The sequence below is a fragment of the Sylvia atricapilla genome, chromosome 5 (assembly GCF_009819655.1).
Source record: "Sylvia atricapilla isolate bSylAtr1 chromosome 5, bSylAtr1.pri, whole genome shotgun sequence".
NCBI lineage: Eukaryota > Metazoa > Chordata > Aves > Passeriformes > Sylviidae > Sylvia > Sylvia atricapilla.
In genome coordinates this window covers 56,506,400-56,530,837 of record NC_089144.1, presented here as the reverse complement: position 1 = coordinate 56,530,837, position 24,438 = coordinate 56,506,400, and the positions used below count along the sequence as shown (strand labels likewise).

Sequence of the window (24,438 nt, the reverse complement as noted above, 5' to 3'; positions counted from 1 at the left end):
TGCTGAAAACTCCATTGTGTTGCAGTCATATTCCTCCCCATGTGTTACAATCCAGAAAAGCCCAAGGGCATAGCAACTCCTCTGGCTGGTTCTTTCAGTTTCTTGCATCCTTGGTATCAGATCCTGTTCTGCTACTGCCTGGGAGATTTGAACTCCTATTGGATTCCCCTCACAGAGGAGGTTCACTGCTATAGGGACAGATAGCCATGGAATAATACCACTCATCTGAAAGCAGGGCCTTAATTTTTATTTTTTATGTTTTCATAGTTCACAAAATCTGCAGCCTAAAGTAACAATTAACCCTCTGAAGAACCTCTGCTGCAGATCTTGCATGCATCACAATAATTGATCCATTTCTTGACCTTTGGAAAAGAGTGCTGCGAACTATGATGTCATACCTCAGCTGAAGCAAATCTTTAGGCCATGCTTCACAGTTTGATAACACTTGTATTAATAAAGAAATGTATCCTATGTCGAGTGCTTGACATAGAAAAGGGGCAGAGTCAGCAAAATGATAATTTTAATAGTAATAATAATTTTTACAGTATCAGCTAGCTGCACATCAATCTGTCTAATTGTTCCACTTCTCAACTGTACTACATTTGTTTCTCTTTCTTCTGCACAGAACTGTGTAAAAGCTGAGGTCTAGGGCATGAGTCAGAGCCTTGGGCTGGTAAACACCAACACAGAAGTGTTTCCTTTAGGCAAAGAAACACACCGAGTGCTCAGGCACAGTCCCACAGCAGCACCACATCCTGAGGAAAAGCTGAAAAGGAGTAGACGGGGATAAGAAGTGTGTAGCCTCATAAAAATACCTGTGTGATGAAGAAATTCAAGTAGAATGAAGCAAGTGCCAGGCAGCCATTTTTGAGATCACAGACTCACAACATCCCTTGGGCTGGAGGTGACCTCTGGCCATCATCCAGTCCAATGCCCCCACCCAGAGAAGATGCAATTGCCCTATCCCTGGAAGTGTTCAAGGCCAGACTGGATGGGGCTCTGAGCAAGCTGGGATCTTGGAGGATGTCCCTGTTCTTGTCAGTTCAAATTGGCTGATCTCTAAGGTCCTTTTCAGTGCAGGTCATTCTATGATTCTGTGTTATCTAGAAGCAATAATTTAACAAAATAACATGATGCTTCTTATCTATTCACATGACTTCAAGAAACAGGGGTTTTTAAAAAACCCTGGTTTATATTCTGAGGTACATAATAAAATTTCAAGAGTCATAAAACTGGGAATTTACTGGCAGATTTTGAAGATGTTGAATGTTTGCAGAAAGATTGGAACATGCTTTGCGTCTAGTGTTGGTGCTGACCCAGCAGCCAGACAGGTGAAGGAAATACAGCTGTCACCTCAAATCAGAGTTGAAGAGCAGGAAAATTTTCCTTCCAGTTTCTTTCTCTCAGCCTGCATTCATAAACTTGGGCAAAGCAGAAATTAGCTCACAGGCTGATGGAACTTCTGCTCCTTAGATTTGAAGTTCAGTAGTCAGATAACCACATACTCCCCTGAACTATGGACAGTGGGAAAAGACCTCTGACATTTTCCACATGTAAGCTAAAAGTCAATACCATGCTTCTAAATACACCTGAATTTGTTCTAAATATGTTCATCCTTTCTACTTTTATAAAGGGAAGTAGCACACAAGAAATTCAAATTATTTCCTAATGGTTCTTTCAGGATGAAAAAAAAACCAGGCCATGTATTCTCTGTTTTCTGTATCTTTCTTCCATTTTGCCAAAACCTGCTCTCAAAACCCTTATCTTTGTTTTTGCAGGAGCCAACAACTCTAAGGAAAGCAGCTGCAATTGGTTTACATTTTCTTTGGGAATATATGCCAAAAGGGAATAGATTTTTTTTTTTTTTTCGTGGCATTTTCATGCCAAAATGTGTGATTTAAGAATTTCATTTTGTTTTACAAATGCATTGGGACTTCAGAGAAAATTTCAGTTATTCCAACTTATCATAAATTTGGTTTGGGTAAAAGCAGAAACTGCAGCTGAATGCTGCTGAATATGGAGTTAGAGTTTATCTGTGTTTCTCCTGGAGTGTTTGAAAGCAGTAGTGAAAATGAAAATGTATAATTATAATTAGAATTAAGAAAGTTCTTGTGTTTTGTTTAAAACTATTTTATCCTGCTTGGAAAAAAATAAATCTCTAGACCTCAAGTATGTGTATTTTTATGCTGACAGATATGGTGTTTCTCGATTTCCTTCTAAAGGCAAAACCTCTCTCTGACCCTTGAATCTCCATTCCATTGATTATAAATTAGAAGAAAGAAACAATGATTCTCTCCCAAGAATGTCGCCTTGTGGAAAAAGGCAGGGCAAGACCCTCTGAGATAACAGGCATGGACCATCAAAACAGTTACCTAAAATAGAAACATCTCAGTGCAGCAGTCAGGGCAAGGAGCTGCTATATAGTACAGGAAATCTCCTGGTCCCACTGCTCAGATCAAGTCCAGGTGCCCTATGGAGATCTGGGTATCTCCTCTGATGCTGCAGTCACATAAAGCAATTAGCAGGAGAAAAATGGCAGAAATGTGAAGATTTCATATGCATATAAGATCAGCAGAAATAAAGTTCCTAATAAAACACTGGATCCTCCTTGCAATGAGGTGAAGGACACATTTTTCATAATAGATACAGTTACTGTTGGTGAATATAAGAAAAACCTGTCAGTCATTGATCATATTTTGTGACATTGATTCAATATATTCCAGAAATGTTGGCATATGCTAATATCTGTTAAAGTATGTATTGCCTGCAATTAATGTGACTGAATAGATCAAAGGCCAGTTTTATTAAGAAACAGGTCCTGGCACAAAAAACTGCAAGGGTTACCAATAATCAGATAATGAGACCACAGTCCTCAGTCTAAGTACCAGTAACCAAAAATATTTGCTCACTTTATGAGAGCACCAAAAAAGAACAGCCCACATACAAAGTAAATACAGAAATGAGCAATATCCACTAAAGGATACATTCATACAGATTCAAATAAAATATTTCAATTTTGTAGACTCTCCTTCTACCTTAATTTTATGCATTTAGAAACAATTCTTAAAGTGATGTTGTCTTCTAATTTTCCAGGATTATGTATAACAGTCTTATCCCTGAACAGAGAATTACTGATGTGTCTCCATTTGGCAAATGTCTGATAGTGGGACACAAATATAAAATGCATCATTAAAATGCACCACGTGGATCAGGAACATTTTTTGTGGAGCTTTGGACTGGTGACTGCATGACTTACTTGACTGGATTTTTATCAGTGAAAGGATGAATATGGGCAATAGCGGTTTAATTAAGAAACAAACAAAAATGTTTAATACAAGCTATTATAACATTCTAGTAGCAAGGGATCAAAATTCAAAGTCTTCTCTCTAACATGCATAAAAACCCTATGGAAATTCAGAATCATGGAGGTTTAAATATTTTTTAGAATTTTTATAGCAAAAACTACTGCAGGGGTTTGACCCAAGTGTGGGACCCAAAATTTGGCTTTGTTCCATCTCAGTTAGACCTTGTGAATTGCTCCAGATCTACACTGTAGAGATCAAGGTCTTGTTCAGAAGTGGTGGCTCATGTAAGTCAGGAACAGACTGGGACCATTAGAAATATTGAGACAATTCCAGATCGTGTGCACCTATGTTGTCTGTGGTGCTAGGAACCTACACGTTCAGTAAAGCCAGTATATTCCTCACAAAATTCCAGTCTTCATTCCTAATTGAGTTTATGTCCAGCATAGAACTTTGTGGTGAAATGACCACGGTTTTGACAAGTAGAGTGGGGCTAAAGTCAAAATGATTAAGAAGAAACTCACTAAGTATATGTCGGAGCATGTGTAAAATACAAATTCAATTTACCAGAAGCAGAGATCTGGAGGCAGCATTGACATTCAGACCAGCAGATGTAGGTCTGATACAACAGCAGGAATGGTCTCAACCTCAGAGAAACAAATCATTAGCTAAAAACTAGGATCTCTCTGTATTCCTTCTAAAATAAGCAAGTTTACTCCAGCTAGTAGGCATGAGTTGTGCCAACAGTCTTGAGTACGTGTTACCTGAGGCTTAGTTCACACTAAAATTATCCATAAACTTAAAGCAAGATTAAAGGAAGTGTTTCCCCCAATATTAAATAAAAACTTTCTACTTACAGAAAGCAAGAGGCAGATTAAGCTGTGAGTGAATTTTCTCCTATTTACATTATAATTTTTCTGCTGTTAAATTCACAATAACACCAGGAAATTAGAGCTGTATGAAAGTACACTGTTGTTTCTGAAAACAACATCTTGAAGTTGCACCTGACTGCAGATTTGTCATGTTTTGGCTCATTTATAACTTGTCTTTCAATCTTCTTTTCATCACCCCACCTCTAAGCCAAATTCTCCTTGTCCTTGCTTCTGCTATGGTTATTACATAAATCTCCACTTCTCATTCTAAGTTTAATGATTCCCGTGGCTATAACCTCCCCAAGTCCCTCTTCTTTAAATTATAAACAAATCCAAAAAGTTATTTTCAGACATCTCTCCATATAATCAGGTACAAATCTACCAAGCAAAGGCTCTCCAGTGGTGTTGCTCAGTGGAATTCTTGTGTTCACTCCTCATGCAGAACATGGGAAGTTCCTGCAGCTCCCCATAATCAAACAGCACTGTGCTATATCCTACAAATCCCTGCCTTGTTGGTAGCACCTTAGTTTCAGCCCAACCCCCAAATTTGTCCACATTTGCCCTTCTCTTCCAGCCCATGGCACAATAATAGTACTTCATTAAACTTTATAAGGGTCTTATCACCTTCCCAAAAGTAGAGACTGATCACTTGTGCTACACAAGATTTCCCTACAATTACATACAAGAAGAACAGATTTATCTCTATTCACCAATCATTACTGGCAGCAGAGTAACACAGAAAAAGCAATTACTTCTTCCTAAAGAAAATCTGACTAAGGAGGGACGTGCTGGCCAAATCTTAGGAGCTGAGTCATGGAGAAACTCTTGCATGTCACCATCATAAATTACAAGCTAATGCAGAGCCTTAGACTCCCCAGGATGAACAAGTTTCAGCAGTCCAAGAACGAATTACATTTAGATAGAAGGACATGAGTCCTCCTCTGCCACCAATAACAAGGGGAAGATCAGCACTGCTTAAATCCCCTCATCATTAATATTGATAATGCAAGTCAGGGTATAGGAAAAATAAAGGGTTTTTTAAGATAGGCACATCTGAGAAGACTTCAAATACAGCAGCCTCAACTGCAACCTACACATGTCACAACTTTTCTGTCCAACCCATTCCAGTGCCTCCCCACCATCACAGGGAAGAACTTCTTCCTAATATCCAATCTAAACTTGCTCTCTGTCAGAGTAAAGCCATTCCCCCTTGTCCTGTCACTCCACGCCCTTGTGAATATTCTCTCTATCATTCTTGTGGGTTCCCTTCAGGTACTGGAAGAGCACGGTTAATAAGAGAAAATTCCAATTTTCACTTGTGTGGTTATTATGAAAAAAAATAGACTTTTGCAGCATGTGCAAGCCAAATTCCTAGGAGCCCATAAAGGTATGACATTGATTCTGCATTGAGATACAAAGAACATACATTGGAGGTTTCAGAAAAGAATAATCACCCATCAGTAATTTATTTTATATCTTGCAAAGCTGTATATTCAGCTTTATTGAATATTAAATGCAAGTTTAAATAGTTAGCCTTAGAAAGCATAATAAATTGAGATTACTTCAAATTTCTGAGGCCCTAATGTAATTTTTAAGCCTGGAATGGGAAGCCATTCAGTGAGAAAACATCAGTGCTAGAAACTCTTGTATTAACTCTGCCTAACCTTTCCAAGTGTACAATCACCTAAAGGAGATTTCAGAACAGAAATGGAAAACAAGACGCATGATATCAGACATTCCTTGTCTACTTTTAGTGCTCACTACTGTGATCTAAATGGAAGATGTTCCTCACTAACTCGTTCATTAATGTTCATGCACAGAAAAAATTAATTATGCACTTCAAGATAATCCACTGCAACTTACTATTCACATAAAATCTTTTAAAATACAGACATACAACATTAATAAGGAGAACTATTTCTACTCTGCCTCTTCTCAGAACTCCACATTCTCATAAACAGTCCTATAAAGGAAGGCCATTGAGAAAAAAGCTTACTTAACTAACTTTAAAAGGAAAATCTGGAATCAATACACTTGAAATCAAATACATATTGATTGTGCCATTTTTCTCTTCAAAAATAAACTGTCTCAGTAAATTACACTAAGCTCTCAAGTCTTGACACAATCCTTATGACTTGCAGATCTTATTCCTTCTATATCCTGTTAATTTTACTGCTGTGACTGGCCCCAGTTAGCAAGATTAGTACTGGTGGTAAAATCATGTACATGCAAAAGCTTATGAAAAACTTAGAGTTTTAACATCCCTTTTTTTTAATCAAAAACTCCAAAGGTTCTACCAGCTGCACAATCACCATCACTAGCAGCCTCTGGCCCAGGTGAAATATACCAACAACCCTCCACTTTGATGGACTTTAGCCACAAAGTAATTTCTATTGAACAATTAGGCAAAGCCAGTAACTTCTAATGTATGAATAATGATGGGTTTGAGATGTTGAAAACTCTTTAAAAATATCAGCTTTTAATGCTGTGATAAGTACAGATGCTGTGAGTCTGGTTTCCAGGATAAAGCTTTCCTTAATGCTCTCTCATGCCAGGATTTTGTCTTGCAAGCCTTCCATTTGTAGCTCTCCCTTTGACTTCAGTAAGGGCTCCGGAGAAAGGAATTGCATAATCAGGCCCTTAATCAAATTTATTAAAGCCCTGATGATATACAACCCAATTAAGGAATACCTCTCCATTCCATGAGAGCTTTTTACGTTCCCTATAAAACACTTTCCTCCTCACCACATAAAACTTAGTACATGCATTGTCGTATGTCAGTATGAGGTACAAGCCCTAGAAATGAAAATGGGGCAATTAAATCTACAAGCTGTGGCTGATTTAACATTGAAAAGATAATGCTAATTTGCTTAAGAACTTTCGAGCAACTTTCAATCCTGTTCAATTCATCAGGCTGTGAAAACCACGGAGATATTGTGATATTCCAGTCTCTAAATGTAGGATCTTTCTTATCACATTTGCTGGTACAGTACTTCCATCAAGTGGTAAATGTATTTCTGCCTGTTTTAAATTTTCCTCTATGATATTAAACAGTAAAAACATACATGCTTCCTAATCATCTTGCATTTTGTGTTGTTATAGAGTCAACTATTATTTTTCTTGCTAGTCTTTTTTTTCAGCTGCTTTGTTTCATTGCAAGACCTTTTAATTGTGTCAACCACAGACTTATACATTAAGCATTACCAGCATATCTCTGTCAGATATATATGGCACATTTCAGAGCACAACATCCCTGCTTGGGATGACAGCTTGTTGTCCTTCAAAGGCTGATACTCAGACAAATACAGTTGAAAACATTCATTAAGAGCCTGGATTTGGGGACTGTGTTTAGCTCTTCCAAGACTATGTCTAAAGACCTTTAAAAGTTAAAGACATTTATATCCAGGGACAAGTTAATCATAAAGTCATCAGGATGGTTAGATATGGGAATATAGCTCTTCCTAGAAGGAAAGGCTTAAAGAAATGAATTTGTTCAGCCTTAAAAAATAGAGGCTGAAGATGCAATTGCTATAGAAAACTGCCTAGGAGGAGGTGTAGGGAGGACAGAGCCGGAATCCTCTTGGAAGTGCAGAGTGATAAGTTGAGAAGCAACAGATACAGGTTGCAACAGGGAAAATTCCAGGTTTCAAAGACCACTTAAACTCCTCACAGTGAGGTCAGGCCAACATTCTCTCCTTGGCAACTGTAAAAATGTGAGTTAAAAGGCCTTAAGCAAACTGTTCCAAAGAAGGCCTTGCTTTCATCAAGGGAGTGGACTGGAAGGTTTCAAGAGACCCTGCCTAACCTATATCATCCTACAACTCTGATTAATTGTAATACCATAACTAGATTACCTTTAAAATCAGTCGTCCTGAACAGTGCTCACACTTCTCCATTCCTTTTTTCTTCTCTGTATATGTGCATCTATAATTACTTTGGGGTTCTTTGGTTTGGTTTTTGTTCATATTTTTCACTTTTCAAAAAATTTCCTTTGCAAAATTTAGTTCAAACTGGACTTCTAACATTTATTGCCTACTCCTGCTCTCATGCTTTCTCCCAAGGTATAGTTTTGTTTTCTAAACAATCTTGTTTGATCCACTGCATTTTAGTATTCTGATTGCTTTTAAAATCCTCCTTAAAGGAAGTTATGACTACATGAGCTCAGTGGTCTTATTTATTAATTCATATTAAATCCTATACTAGCATTTTCAGAGTGTTTTTATAAGCAGAACTTCGAAAAAACTGAAGCCTTGCCTGCATTTAGACTCTGATCACATCAGATTTGTTAATTTTGAAAAGAACTTGCCTTAATTTTTCAGTATTGTTACTAAAATTAAAAACCTCAACTAGAGCCTGAAGGAACTCCAGCCTACTATTCAATATAATTTTAGTTGAAACAACTCACAACTACATGATTTTATCAACCTGTTGCTTTAACAGATTTTAAAAAGATTTCCTACATCTGACATAGCCAACAAAAATTATGTTATTGTCAGTTGTAGACAGACACTTCAGTGTATGAGGCTCTTGTTTGAGACTTAGAGAAAGAGGGACACAGAAGAACCAGAGGTACCTTTGCCTTAACAGGCAAGCTAAAGAAAATTAAACAGATGAACAGCAACAACCCAATAAATAAAGCTAAGTTAAATAAAAAAGTAAAATTCTGCAACTTGAATAATTTTAGATGAAAATTAGTATTACTAGCTACTGATTTATAACAGATGGTAAGTGGTTGACACAATTCTTTTCCCACTCAATCAGCTTTATCTAATATTGTCATGCTGTGACAAAGAAACCAGTGTGCAATAGGTGCCTGGAATAACATTATTTTTGTATCCTTTCCCTTTTTTAAAGCATTAGACTATGCCTTTCCTGATCCTGTCTGTCCTTATGAATGCATACATAAGCCTCAGCTCTTTGTCCACCTTTTGCAAAGATGCTTAAGTTCTTTCTAGAGCATAGCCATATAAAAAATTTAAATGAATTTATTTAAATTTATCCCCCAGCCTGCACTCCTGACACCTGTAATTGGTGTTGTATCTCAAGCCTGTGAATCAGTGAGCAGCATCCCTCCCTAAAAGCAGGCCACAGACCCTCTGAGACTGCAGGAGGAACGTGCCACCCTGTAAGCCACCTGTGCTGAATATCTGTTCTCCACCAGCATCAGCACAGTGACATCTGGCAGTGACTACAGGTCTCTCTTCCTAATAAAAGTGCAGCCAACACACTTGTCTGGCTTGGCAGGAGAACACTGTGGTGTGTGGTGTGGACCCCAATTTTTTTTGGCTCAAATACAGAATATTCCTCCTTGTGTTGCTAAGTTAATGCACTGGGCCATTCCTAAGGGCTGTTTCATATTAGCTTGAGATCCTGCAGGATAGCTCTGTCTCTGAACAAAGCTCCAGGAGCAAAATGGGAAAAGTGGAGAAACCTGCTTGCTTGCTGTAAATTTGGGAGTCTCTAGATTTTCAGTGTAGCCTTGCCAGGATTCCTTGTTGAAGTTTCATTTCTCTGGCTGAATTTTCTTTTTCTTGCCTGCAATGTCTACTTCCTCTCACCAAAAGCCATGCAGGGATTTAGAACAGTGTCTGAACCTCAGTATAATCATTTTCCCTTCCAAACCTTTCTGAATGCAGCTGACTGACTCATTTCCCATTCAAATTGATCTTGCCATTAGGTACCATATGAAGGATGATAATTCTCTTTGCCAACAGTCAGGAGCTTCTCCCAATCCTGACTACTCCACTGAACACCTAGGAAGCATGAATGGGAAGAGGTCTGCTCATGTCTCATATATTTTTGGGCATATCTTGAAGGTAATGTAAGTTAGAACAGCTGTGTACCACTAACAAGTTGACCATCTTAGTCAACTTGCTAGTGGAAGGTTCTTCTGTCTCAGATTTCTTCCAGGATGCCATAAAGACTGCTTCCATAAACCAAAATATTTATCCAAATGGAAGTGACTCATCTCATCAGTCCGACTTCAGGCAATAATATTGAACGTGCAAATCAAATGCATTCAAACACCACATCCCATTGCCTTCATTTTTCTGCAAGGAGTGCCCCAAAGCTCAGATATAACAGACTCAAGAGACTGATGCCAGGATCATGGATATAATCATGGAATGTTTTGGGTTGGGAGGGACCTTAAAGATCATCTCATTCCCATCCCCTGCCATGGGCACGAACACTTTCCACCAGACCACGTTGCTCAGACCCCCATCCAACCTGGCCTTGGACACTTCCAGGGATGGAGCAGTCACAGTAAATTTTCATCACTCTTCACCATTTACACAGCTATGGGTTTTGAACAGTTCAATCTACATTGCTTGTGGCCTTATGTTCCCTAAGTTCTGTAAATTGTTCATAATTAATTCTTTTCTCAAAAGCCTGTGATTCTTTTTATCTTCTTGTGTTATTTTTTCCTGTCCTTAGATTTGGACCCTGCTTCTAACTCGGCATTTATGAGGCTGGCAATGCTCTGTCGTCCATATCAAGCCATTTAGACCACCGCTTATCTAGAAAAATACACTTTAAAAAAAAAAATTCAAACATAATTTTTAAATCATGTTTTAGATCTACACTTTACTATCCAATCTTAGCAATTCTGGAAGAAATTGTCTACTTGCTTTCTGCTTCAGATTGTTAAAAAACTAGTGTAATTTTTGTTTGACTTCATTTTTTTCTGATTTCAGATTTTGTCTCTCTGAACCTGCTCTAGATTTTCCTTTCCATGGGGAGAAACTAACCAGCAAAAATTGTCCTTAAGGTCTGGGTTGTTCTCTGGTTTAGCACTTAGAGGGAAAAGGGACTAACTGTATATTGGAATAAATGAAAGCAGGTGGAAATTTTGCTTTTTCATATGGCAGTCTTCTAAATCCTGAGGAACAAAGTGGCAGAATCCAGCCATGATGCTTTTGTTTCCATAACTGAACAAGCCTGAGGGAGCAATATCCAAGAAACAAATATATTTTGTGATATTTAGTAATACAATTAAGGAACAAAAATTTGTCATGAACAGAACTTATCTACATTCTAAAGCTTTAAACCTGCACAAAATGAACAGACCCCTTGCAAATTTTCGCACACTCTATATAATATATTATATTTCTTCAAGGAAGATATTCCCAACTCTGTAAAACTTTTTAAAAAATTTGGGAAAGAAAGAATGATGGAAAATCATGACATCAAGGACAGCAGACAAGGAAAGGCACCGAAGACAAGTGGGTAGAAGGCACTGTAATGGCATTGCCAAATCAGCTACTTGAAAATCAGATTTTTCTCCTTTTCTTTGAAATGAAAATTTTTACACACACTTTTCTAGTCAGTTACAGTGAAAGATATTGATTAATAACGTATTAAATTCATTGTATTCCCCCTCTGGAGTACAGAGTTGGTTTACCAAAGTACACTACATTTCCCTTCCATAGGGAATCCATTATATCATTAATCAAACACACAAGTTTAGATGTCATGGTTATTAATTTGCCTTTAGTAAACCCAAGCTACATTTCATCCCATTGCTCTAGTACTTCTAGTAAGGCTCAAATTATATTTTCTTTCAAAATATGCCTATTGCGGTCAAACCAATTTGTCTGTTCTTGTTTGAATTATTTCTTTCCTGCATTTCACAGTTGCACGACAACTGGTGTTGGAAGGGAACTCTGGAGATCCCTTAGTCCCTTAGATCATCTTAGTCCAATATCCTGCTTAGAGCAGGGTCTTGTAGAGCAGGTTTCTCAGGCCTCTGTCCAGTCAGGCTTTACTTATGTCTAGAAATGAAGACTCCACAAAATATCTGGACAAATTACAATCACAGAATTGCAGGATGGTTTGAGTTGGAAGGGACCTTAAATCTCACCTCATTCCAAGCCTCTGCCATGGGCAGGGGCACATTATACCAAGATCAGGTTGCTCAGAGCCCCATCCAACCAGGCCTGGAACACTGCCAGGGATGGGGCAGCCACAGCTGCTCTGGGAAACCTGTGCCAGGGCCTCACCACCCTCACAGGGAACAATTTCTTCCCAATTCCAATCTAACCCTCCTCTCTGTCAGTGTGAAGCCATTGCCCCTTGTCCTGTCACTCCAGGCCCTTGTCCAGAGTCTCTCTCCATCTTTCCTGTGGGCTCCTTTCAGGCACTGCAAGGCCACAGTGAGGTCACCCAAAACATTCTCCTCTCCAGGCTGAGCAATCCCAATTCCCTCAGCCTTTCCTCCCAGCAGAGCTGCTCCATCCCTGTGATGCCCTTGGTGTCAAGTTTATTTACTACATGAAATACCACAGTGCGAAGTGGCTTCTGAAAAAAATGCCATCATATCAGTAAATCAAGTGAATCACAAAAATCAGCAGATCAGCAGGCAAATGTTTTTCAATCAAGCGTGGTAATAGCTGCAAAAGCTGAGCAGTTCAAACTGAGTTCCTTAGCTCTTTAAGTTTGTGTGGAGTTTGTGGAATTTCAATCTTCATAGGATGGACTCCCAAAAGAACTGAATGTAAATGTAGTTTATTTCTTTAAAATTACAGACAAGATTTCAGTATGCATCAAATAAAAAATTCTTCGCAACTAACTTAACTCACTGTTGTTTCCGCAGCCAATTTCCCTAATTTTTGTCGCAAATCTGGGCTTCTGTAGGAGATAAATAGCATGAAATTCACGATATAAATCTCCTCAACAGAAGGCAAAAAATATATTCCAAGATATTCCAAGATACAGGAGTTTGTGACCGCTCACAGGAAAGGGAGAATACTCTAGTTTTCTTCTTACTGGTTTTTCTAGTGCATCAGATCAAAACCCAGCAGACTTCTGGAGATTTATTTTTCAGCCTGAAAAGTTGCTGTGGCCCTCCTACCTGTTATTACAATCTTTGACAGGGTATAGTGCAAGTCAGTAAGTGCAGATTAAGGACTTCATTACTTACTCAGGCAGAATTCCCCTTAATGTCAAGTACTGATGAATACAACATCGAGAAATTAGTCTTTCCACCCTGTTTAATAGGAAAGAGATCTCCATCATCTTGAATGCTGTCAATAAGAAGCTTAGGCCTTGATTCTGAAAAAAGCATTTAATTGTATCTGTATTCAGGATGCTGAAGCCTGTGCTTAACTTTAATCATATGCTTGGGTTGGAGTTCCACGATTAAACAATGCAAGCTATAGCACCACCATAGAGGGAATGCTTCCAAAATCTTAATAAGTTACACAAATAAGAGCAGCAAACAGCAGCCCTGCCCTCTCTTGTTTCTAGATTCAAAAGCCTCTCTGACAAAGAACATTATTTTTGTTTATAATATTTATTTTGGCAGAAAGGATCTCACAAGAGTAAGACACAACTTTCATAAAATCCTTGCTCTCACCTGCACTGTTCAGCCTCCAACAGTTGAATAAAAAAGTATCAAGTATTCCTAATCTAACACCTTTTAGCTGTCTAAGAAAAAATAAATGAATTATTCCTTTGGGAAAGACAAGCAGTGATTTAATTTACTTATAACTTTGAAGAAAAAGAATGGAAGACAGATGAACAGGCTGATGTTATTGCAAGTTGATCTTCCTTGTCTCTGTAAGGATACCAAGATCAGGCAAGGACCTTGACAACAGGAGAAAGAACAAAAGATTAAGGAATCTTAAATTCTTGAATTGGTCTCTTGAAAAGTGAAGAAATCCATTCAAAACACATAGGGAAAAGTCAATATTTGTAAAGAGTCATTCTGGATTTACCATGAGTGAATCATTTCCTGCACCAACCTAGCTGCTTTCTGTGAGGAAAATGACTGGACCTATGGGCAAGAGGAGACTTGTCCATACCATTTGCCTTGACTTCAGCAAAACGCGAGTTCCATGGTTTGCTCAGAGGGTATTAGTCAATAAGTGTGCCTGGAAACCTGTAAGAGCTGGAGTACTGCTGTGATCATCCTAGAACCATCCTGCTTTACAGAAGGGACGAGGAGGAGGTGATGGAATGTTTGCAGGAGCATGATGACATCAGGCTGCGGCAGTATCAAGAGATGGTCAGTTTTCTTAAGCATGCAGCTGCCATCCAGAGAGAACTGGGCTGACTAAAGAAACAGGTCTCTACTAACCTCCTGAAATTCATCAAGACCAAATGCCTTTGGAACAGAAAACTCCTTGCAGGAGAACTGGCCCTAGGGAAAAGACCCCTCGGTGTCTGCAGAAAAACAAGATGAAAACGAGCCAGGAGTGTGCCCCAGCAGCAAAGTCCAACAGCACCTGGGCTGTGTCAACAGGTGGATTCAGGGAAGGGATTACCTCAGCTTTTCAACATTCATTAGCCTGTATCTAAAATATTGTTTTGGGCCTTCCAGTAGAAAACGTTAATGGTGTAAGTCAAAGGCAGAGAACGTGTCCAAGGAAGAGAATCTGAGGAACAAGGCTTGCTCAGCACAGTTAAGGAGTTCATCAAAAGACAGGACCAGGCTCCTCACAGTGGTTAATGCTGGAAGTATATGAGGCAATGGGCTTAAACTGAAAGCAGAGAGGTTCAGGCTGGATATAATGAGAAGTTTTTACACAATGAGGACAGTCAGGGCATGTCCAGAAAGAGGTTACCATCTCCATCCTTGGAGATTTCCATAATAACTTGGCGGAGTAATATCTTGAGTAACATGGTTTGAGATCATACCTTTTGACAGGAGTAGTTATTTGGACTGCATAAAATCCTGAAAGCTCCCAACTTAGAATATTCTACTATAGCACACTTTCAAGCATTTTATAACTTCGTATTGAGAGTGTAGGAAGAGCTATTTCCTACTGAAGTCTGGCTGGAATATAATTGTAGACACATGAGCACAGCACTGTGGCAACAACATGGGTTCATTTGTCTGATACAAAAACGGAAATGCTACTGGAGATTTTCAGAGGAACAGGGAGCAAGTGGGACATTTTTAGCTGCAAGTCTTATACTACTCCATACAAAGATAACCAAATTCCAAGATAGCAACAGCAAGAAGATTTGAACACATGCCATGTACTCTAAAATTAAAGAACCCTCACATCTCTGAGAACGATGTTTCTCAAAGTAAAGATGTGAAAGAGGCCAGAAAGACACTGGCCAGTTTAAGAAATGCTGTATCTAATTGATGGGTTTATCATACTAATAATATTGTTCAATACATGCTAAAATTTTTGAGGTTGAAGAACTCTGGGTATGTTTAAAGTTCTTTTATAATTCTGATTCTTAAAATTGGTATTTACAACCTATTATCTTTGTTTCTTCTACAAAGTTTCAGCTAATATCTAAAATAATAAGAGTGGTTTTTCCTTTAGATAATCTTATCAAAGGCTTGCTTAATGAAGAGATGGGCTCCAGTATCTGAAAGGGTTTTTAGTCTTTGTGGGAGATTTGCTTATGGAAGATTGGTAAGGAGTCAACTGCTAGCAATGTTTTGCAATGTTGAAATTTTAAAAATAGATGTACAAAGAATTAGCAATGTACAAATCTATCTGTATCTGTATCATTCTTTACACCAGAGACCCTCCTCTTCAAACCAGCTTGTTTTAATTCAGTTTTTAACTGAAACGATGGTTCAGAAACAAATATTTGTTTCATTTACAGCTGAATTAACAGTTTGAATAATTGATTCTGCCAGTATCATATTTAAAATGAATAAAAGGAAAAACAGAATTCCACATTCTACTACTCCTAGGGTTTGCTCCAAGTCAGGACACAAGCCAAGAAACAATTTCTTTTTTTTTTTTTCTATAAAGAAAATTTTCCTTGAGAAATATGTAGAATGAGTTATTCATTTTCCTGCCAAATAGGAAAGATAAGAACACACACAAATATATATGTATATAGACACATATATATGATGTTGAATCATGTTTGCCAGATCAGCTGGACATTTAATGAAAAGGAGTCAGGGCCTGATCCATCTCTCACAGAAATGTCTGGAAGTCTTTCCATCAGCTCCAGCGAGAGTTGGATCTAGCCCCATCTGCATGTTTTCAGGCACAAGACCAATTCTCATTTCCTGACCTCTGTGTAATTCCACTGAGGATGCCACTACTGCAGAGAGAGAAGAACAGCTTATCACAAGACTGCAAATATCCACCACGTTTTCAGTTAACATTCTGCACATACAGTAACTTAACCCTATTAGATATTAAATATCATTAAACATTTCTATCCAAATCTTCTGTGTCATATTTCATTTAAGAAACCGCAAAATATACTATTAATTGCTTTATTACAAAGTTTGCATCTGCCATATTTGCATGAATGTATTACCAGACATATGCAGTCATAGACATGTGTGTAATTCTTCATCTCTGATGCAAGGACAAAAATGCCTTTTGATGTGCATGAATAAAGGAGCTAGACACTGCAAGCCTTTACATCAAAGAGTCATAGAATAGTTTGCATTGGAAGGGACCTTGAAGATCAGTCAGTTCCCACCCCCTGCTATTGACACAGACACTTTCCACTAGCCCAGGTTGCTCGGAGATTCATCCAGCCTGGCCTTCAGTAGTTCCAGGGATGGGGCAGCCACAGCTTCTCTGGGAAACCTGTGCCACGGCTTCATATTAAATATAATCCTGATATTTAATCTAAACTTACTCTCTGACAGTTTGAAGTCATTCCCCCTTATGCTGTCACTACATGTCCTTGTAAATAGCATGTGACCATAAAGAATTAAATACTTACTGACTATAAGACAGATCATTCTGGATTTCCCAAATCAGTCCCTTAGAACTTGTCATTTTCTAAAATCAATGTCATAATTGATAAGGACTGTCTCTTTAGTTGCTACTTAACCTGAGGCATTTTACACAAATGTTACAACTCCTTTACCTGTAAATGAATTCTCTCCTGAAATAATAGAACCTTAGGGTGTTATTGTTAGAGTAATTTTGCACCAATCTTTTGTGAAGCTCTCTGAGCCCTCACAGTTTCTTTGTCACTCTCCAAATAACCAATAAAATATTTATTTGAACAGCCTGAACAGGATGGTTGAAGGTGAATTTTTGTTCTTTGCTTATTCCAGTAGCAGAACACATCAAGTGGTGTTTTGTATGAGAGCTGTATTCTAGAACACAAACCTCACTAGGCAAGGTAATACATTAGATGCGTCATACTTTGTCTTGCCAGGCTCATCAGGCTGATTTGGAATTTGCTGCCTGGGTAGAGTGACTCATATGTTTACTGGCCCTGACAGGTGCTGGGCATCTTCCGCACTCATTAAAGTTAATGACTTGAACAGCAGAGAGGGAAAATTGTGCTGGTTTCCTCTTAACGTGTATTCCCAAGTTATCATTTAAGAGAGGATGTAACTGGTGTCACCTTTCTTCTGCAATCATAAAAGCAGCCCCTAAGCAAACTCCTGTCCTTTCATTGCAAAAATAACCCAATGAGCTTCACAGGAACTTCTTGTTGAAGTAAGGGATGGGGGAAAAAAAAGTGCTGTACATAGAACTTTGCACATAAAAGCTGCTTCTTGCCATAAAACCAGTCACTTCCTCACTGCAACACAGGAATTAACATACTGGAAACAAGCCAGTAATTTTATAGAAATATATGCCTTTAAGTAAGCTCTAGACCACTGTTCTCACAATAGCCATCCTTTGGCATCATTTCTATCCCAACAACCCACAGCTGCTGAACTGGAGACTTCTGACTTCATGTTAGATAAGTAATGAGAAGTTTTAGGCAGCAGTGCCAGAGCCAGTCCTTTGATATTACCACAGCACACTACAGTTGTTGACCAGCCACACAAAAAAACGATATGCCTTTAATTTACAGTAGTTAGCTGAAAATATTCAGGAGAAAACTTCACAGAGACTTATGCCATGACATTAGACTGTCAACCAAGACATGAAGAGATAGAGACCTCACAGACATCTGTGTATTCACACAAAACCAAGAAATTAGGAGGATTGAATCTTTAACTACAGAGACATCTCTACTTTGATGCCTGTCCAGCCACTAGATCTGTCTGGTAATATGACAAAGTTCTGTACCCTGGCTTCCACCCACAAGACAGAAATATTGAGCCAGAGACCTCACAGAAACCTGTGCCTTAATATTAACCTGCCACACAAAATCTCCTGAGCTAATGATTTTGCAAAAAGAAAAGGCTGAAGCCTCTAAAAATAAGGCTGAAGAATTATTGCAGTCTTAAATACTCATCACTTTTAATGTCTAACTTTTCAGGGTCTTCCAAAGCAAAATGTAATGGTGCCTTTCCACAGTTAGGACAGTTTAATTGAACTGTAATGTTCAGGGCTTTTTGTCTTCTGCAGTTCTCACATCAACATCTATTGCTCTCATAATTTCATAAGACACTGACGTTCAAAGGCTTGAGCAATACATCTTCCAAACCCAGACTAATGTGCTGTTTGCTGGACAGAATTAATAAGCAGAATGTTCACTGATGGAAAACTGCTCAGTTGCTTGGAATATATTTCATTAATTTGGGAAACGCTAATTCAGAAATTCAGTATTTTTTCCATCCACACTGGCACAGAAAGCAATTTGACAGAAAGTATTCCACGTTAGCCTTTTCATTCTTGATGTCTGAAAGGAGCTTTTCCTGCCTTTGTAGTGCTGGACCTTTACACTGTTCCTGGTTTTCCACCTATTGACTTAGCATTTCTTCTAAGAAGAAATAGGTTTTTTGGGGGGTTTTGGATTGGAATTTTCTTGTTTGGTTGGTGTTTTGGGAGATTTTTCTTTGGGGTTTTTTTCGGTTTCTTTTTGTTTTACCTTAAATGTCTAATTTATAATTCTTTCTGTATCTCAGATAAGCAAGATAATCATTACATTCTACAGCATCAATGGCTGACTTGTTTCCAGTTCCCATTTACTTTAAGCCAAAAAACAATCTGAACAGCAAATATTTTACTGGATTTTTACAGTCTTCTATTCCTCACTTGGAAGGCCAAGAGAGCTGTGTAATGCGTAAGACTACACAGTGGTCTGTGGGTCTCTGCTTATTGGGCAGGGTCAAAAGCACACTAAAATAATTGAGAATCTTTCCATGGTCTTCTGTGGAGTTTGGTTGATCACAACAGGTGACAGGCAGTCACTGAAATGAAAGATTCCCTGGAAACATTTTACAATGGTGGTCAGCAGAAGAAAGGGACAATGAAGTTCTTCCACAAGGTGTTTGTTGGACCAAACCTGAAAATTTGAAAATTCTCCACTTTGGATACTGATTCTCAACCTGTAAGCAAATCAGACTGTTTTGTTTTGGTTTTTTTCTCCTTGGAAGCTGAACATGGCATTGGAATATTTTGACTTTGCTGGCACACATGGAATGCAGGGAATGAGCAGTGGTTAATCAAGCCTAATGGACCAAGACTACAAAATTTGTGAATGCTTAGAAAGAAGACTGTAGTAAACAATTTACTAGAGATTGATAAAAAACAGATTGTTCAAAAAAGTTTGAAATAGCCATAAAAATCCTGAACCCACTTCAGTCTGAAAATTATCTACCAACTATTTTTCCATTTGTCCTGGAAATGCCATTAAAACTTCACAACTGTGTAACTGCAACAGGACTAAAGACACCAAGGTTACCTTTGCAAATGAAATCACCATAATAAAAGCTGTTTTCTTCATTGTGCAGAAAGTACTGACATTCTGAGGGATTGCTCTAAGAATTCTGTGGTGATTATCCTGGGAATCAGGCACTACTCTACAGATTAGATCCTGAACCACCTGTCAACCCCATTTCTATGCAAATTGCTTTACTTTGAAAGACATGACCTCAAAGCCCTGCAGTGGCATTGCAGTCTTGCATTTCACCACACTGCGACCTTCCAACTCAAAAGGCTAATTAAGAGCACCAAAAAATGCCTTTTCCAACCTCTGAGAGACAGACAAAAATACAATTACAACATAACAAAACACAAATCCCACATAAAAGAAAAGAGTAAGCTGCATCTTGCCTCATTTGAATTTTCTGTTGTTATGTTTTTATTTTTCAGCTTTTTCTGCAGCAGTTTGTTTTCATACTCTGGTCTAGGATGCTCCTGAAAAAGACAAAACCAAACAAATAAATGTGATTATGATTAAGAGAAATTTCCCAACATTTTTGGTCGCTTATTCACAAACAAACCCATCAAGATGATTTAACACCACACACCTTTTGGACTAGGCTGTCAGATATGGCCCAGTTTCCCTGATCAATAACCAGTGTGTCCTAGCAAAATATATTTTTCTTTCCCAAATTAGAGCATAACTTAAGCAAGGTGACAAAAATTATTCAGGCTTTTCAAGTGAGCAGCGCATAAATGAGAAAAGTGTCATGCGTCTCCTCATTCCCACCAAGTTCTGATTTCATTCAGAGCTGGACTTTGGATTGACATCTCCCACTAAAAAGTCTATTCCAATAGCATTAAACATATCATCCCTCTTTACTATAATTTGAACCCTTGCATCTCAGCCCCATCCAAAAAAAAAAAAAAAGGTTATTAACATCTTTTAATTAATCTGATAGTCATGAAGAGAACAAAAATAATTTTAAATTAATAAATCCTCATGAGCAATAGAATGGAGCCTACATGGAATGTCATCACAATTCCTTGAGGGATACAGGTGGTTCGTTTTCTCAGTCTGTAACATTTTCACCACAGCAGACACAACTCTCCCCTCACCATTCTCTGTGGCATGTGAAAATATAAACGTAGTGAGAAGTCCAAGCTATTTTTAGGCCTGATTGTGAGATTTTCCTAATGTATTCAAAAGTTATGTGATAAAGTATCATTTAAATCACTGAATTTTAGAATAGTCTGGGTTAGAAAGGTCCTTACATCTTGTACCAGTCGCTCTGCCATGGGTAGGGACACCTTCCACTGTGTAAATGCTGATGTTTTTGTCGTAATGTGTAAATGTTTTTGGTCATGAGGAATGACAGAATTCACAGAGTCTTGCAAACAATCAGGAAGATTTAATTACAAATTACACACTTGGCATGGAAATTGGTGTCTAGTCCCTAACCTACTATAAAAGAACATGGTAGTGGGCTTTGGATAAAGAAATCAGGTGAAAGGGAAGAGAGAAAAGAAGATGAATAAGGGAGAGAGAAAGAGATCATCAGCCTTAATTCTAGTGTTGATCCCTGATGGGGTGATAGGACATCCAGGATCCCAAGGGCTGCCACCTAGGCTTTTATGGGTGAGTTTCTCCCCTGAAGATAAGTTTCTTGCTTTCCATGCAAATAAACTATCATGAACCCCTCATCCTTTCAGACCTTTCTGGAAATGGCCCAGAGGCTTTCAGGGGTCTTGGGTGGCCTTGATTGCCCCTACAGTCCATGCCCACTTCTCAGCCTGATTCCTGCACTTTTTTTGTTGGACATCTGTGGACTTGATTAAAATGTTTACCACAGAAAACTGTTTCTCTACTTCCACATGTCCCCCTTTACCAGTCACATTTTGTTTTCCCTCCTGGCACGCTGGTACCAACAGTCCTTGTCTGTGATTGCAAACAATCCTTGGTTGGCTCCATGGCTATCCCAATATCAGTGTTTGAGTCACACACACTGGACACTTCTCTTCTGGAATATCTACACTGGGTTGCTCAGAGCCCCGTCCAGCCTGGCCTGGAACACTGCCAGGGATGGGGCAGCCACAGCTTCTCTGGGAAACCTGTGCCAGGGCCTCACCACCCTCATAGGGTACAATTTCTTCCCAATATCTACGCCAAACCTCCTCTCTGTCAGTGTGAAGCCATTGCCCCTTGTCCTGACACTCCAGGCCCTTGTCAAGAGTCTCTCTCCATCTTTCCTGTGGGTTCCCTTCAGGCACTGAAGGCCACAATGAGGTCACCCCAAAGCCTTCTCCTCTCCAGGCTGAACAATCCCAATTCCCTCAGCCTTTCCTTGTAACAGAGGTTCTCCATCCCTCTGATCATCTTGGTGTCCCTCCTCTCAACAACGTGGAACTCCAAGAAACAAGGAAACTCTAACATTAATAAAGCTGATTAGCAGCAAAAATGGTGGCAAGCAGGCTAGGGAAAGTATAGACAAAGATGCAACAATAAGCATGTAAAGACGCTGCAGTCAACATCTGTATCCTGATGCTTTTTAAATTTTTACTGGCTTGTGTTGATTTGTGTTATTGGCTGCCATGCCTCCTTACATAAAGATTCAGAGGCTGGACATGACAAACATCTTTAGACTTAAATGAAGAAAGGATGAAGACATCTGGTATGGATGGCTACATGAGAGGAGCTTGATAAAAGTAGGGAAAGGAGATAAATGAGGCTGTAAGAAACTGAGGAGATCTAAATATACTATGCTACTACTGAATTAGTCCTGAATTAGTTCGCTTCCTTTTTTTCTCTTACTTTCTGCTAAGCAAAGCATTCTGAGACATGAGGGGCAGCCTCTAAAAGTCAGAGCAACTTTTGAAAACTGATTGGAATGAAAACAAGGTAAAATAAAGAAAAATACACGCCAGGCAAAACATTGTATGCTTACTTACTTTTTGCTGCTACTATTGGCAGTTTTGCCCTGAGTCCATATTCTGTTCAAATTTGGCCAAGTTATGTTTATCTTTCCTAATAAGACATTCCAGTGTTCTTTTAACTGCCTTTCATACACCTGCACCTGGATTGGAATAGTAGTTGATCTGTCTTTGTTGAATCTGCCAAGTCACCTTACCCTTGACTGAACAGACCACAGAGATCCCTGGAATGCATTTTGTATATATTTCTTTTATGAGTATTTTTCACAAAGTATTTCTTTACAGTCGAGACTTAGGGATGTTAGACCCATGCATCCATGGATGTGAAGGGACAATTCCACCCAGCTGTAAAAAGAACGTGATTCAGAATCAATTCTTTGTCTGAAAATGGGAAGAGTTCTGCACTTAGGACAACAAGCTAGAAATAGTTGTGATCACTTCACAAAGACCAAATGTCCATGTAGGGATAGATCTGAATCCCAGGATGCTGGAAGTTTGCCAGTACAGCTGCCAGACACTTATTGAAAACCATGTGAGCCAAGGTACTGCGAGGCCAAATGAGTGCTCTGAGTAGAAAACAGTAATTTCACATTCTGAAAACAAAGAACCAAAACATAAAATTTCTACTCAGGCAAAAGTCATTTTGATGTCAGTGGGAATTTTCCCTGAGAGCGGTCTCCAGGATTTTCCTCAAACCTACACGTGTATCCATTATCCATCAAATTAAGCCTCTGTAGATAATGATCCATTTTGATAAGAATAAGTAATGTGAACCAGTTTCTCCTTAATTTCCTTTGGTGTAGAAAGAAAGTGATAATGAAATTTTACAAACATGCATGACAAACACATGGAATGTATTTATAAACGAAAACAAGAACCTTAGCAACTATACCAGATTTGACAGACCAAAGGAGCTACCAAAAAAAAAAAGTCGTGTACTGAGAGTAAAGGCAAAGACCCACTGCAAATTCCTTGAACAGCCTTATCCTAAAATCCTAAACTCAACCAGAGCAGCTAAGCAGTGCACACTGATAGGAAGGAAGGTATGCACAAAAGAAAATTGGAATGACCCAGCTGCTGCCCCAAAGCAAGATGGAAATGTAGAATGAAAGGAACAGAGAGCTCAGCTGTTCTCTGCTGCAAAAGGGTTAATTATTAGAAATCAAGGACTTAAACCCTCTAGTTCTTATGATGGTGACATAGGATGCAGGGTGTGAGACGTCTAGGGAAGAGTTTGTCATTCACACCAAGGATCTGTTTAGACTGTCCGATTAATGGGATGCTTGTCCAAGGAAAAATAGTTTTGTATGTCAGCATGGGGTCACTGGTAGATGATCAGTCTTTTTAGTCCAGATCACTTTCAAAGTAAATCTTATAAATGAAAAATTAAAGCAAAATCTTGAATAAGCCATGTAGCATGAACATATGCTTAGGAGTGTTAAAAGCTACAGAACAAGTATACATGAACTCAGTTATTGAAGATATTATAGAGCAACATAAAACAGATTTAGTCAAAAGAAACTAGAAGGTTCTCTTATGGGATTGCATTTGCCAGACAGACAGGGAGATTTTATGCCTTTGTCTGCTTTCACTGAGTAAGAACAGTGGTAATGCTTTGGCCAAATACCTGTAAAACTAAATTTTGAAATTTGGCCTTAGATTTTGAAGCTCTCTTAAGCTAGGATCAAACAACCAAATGCTGCCATTTCAGTGGCAGATAACACATTTTGAGGGTAAGTGTAGCAGAATATAGCATAATTTATGGTTGTTCATTATGCAATTCAAATCCAACCCATTTAAACACCCCTCTACTGATGAATGGAATTGTGTAAATCG

The 24,438-nt window shown here is 38.6% G+C and overlaps 1 protein-coding gene across 1 annotated transcript in view; it reads right to left on the bottom strand.

Moving 5' to 3' along the window:
- ANO2 (anoctamin 2) overlaps positions 1-24,438 on the bottom strand; it is a 146,167-nt gene that overhangs the window by 52,164 nt on the left and 69,565 nt on the right. Inside the window, exon 14 of the mRNA XM_066319578.1 lies at positions 20,083-20,166. Coding sequence (XP_066175675.1) covers positions 20,083-20,166 — 84 coding nt within the window. The remainder of the gene's footprint in view (positions 1-20,082; positions 20,167-24,438) is intronic.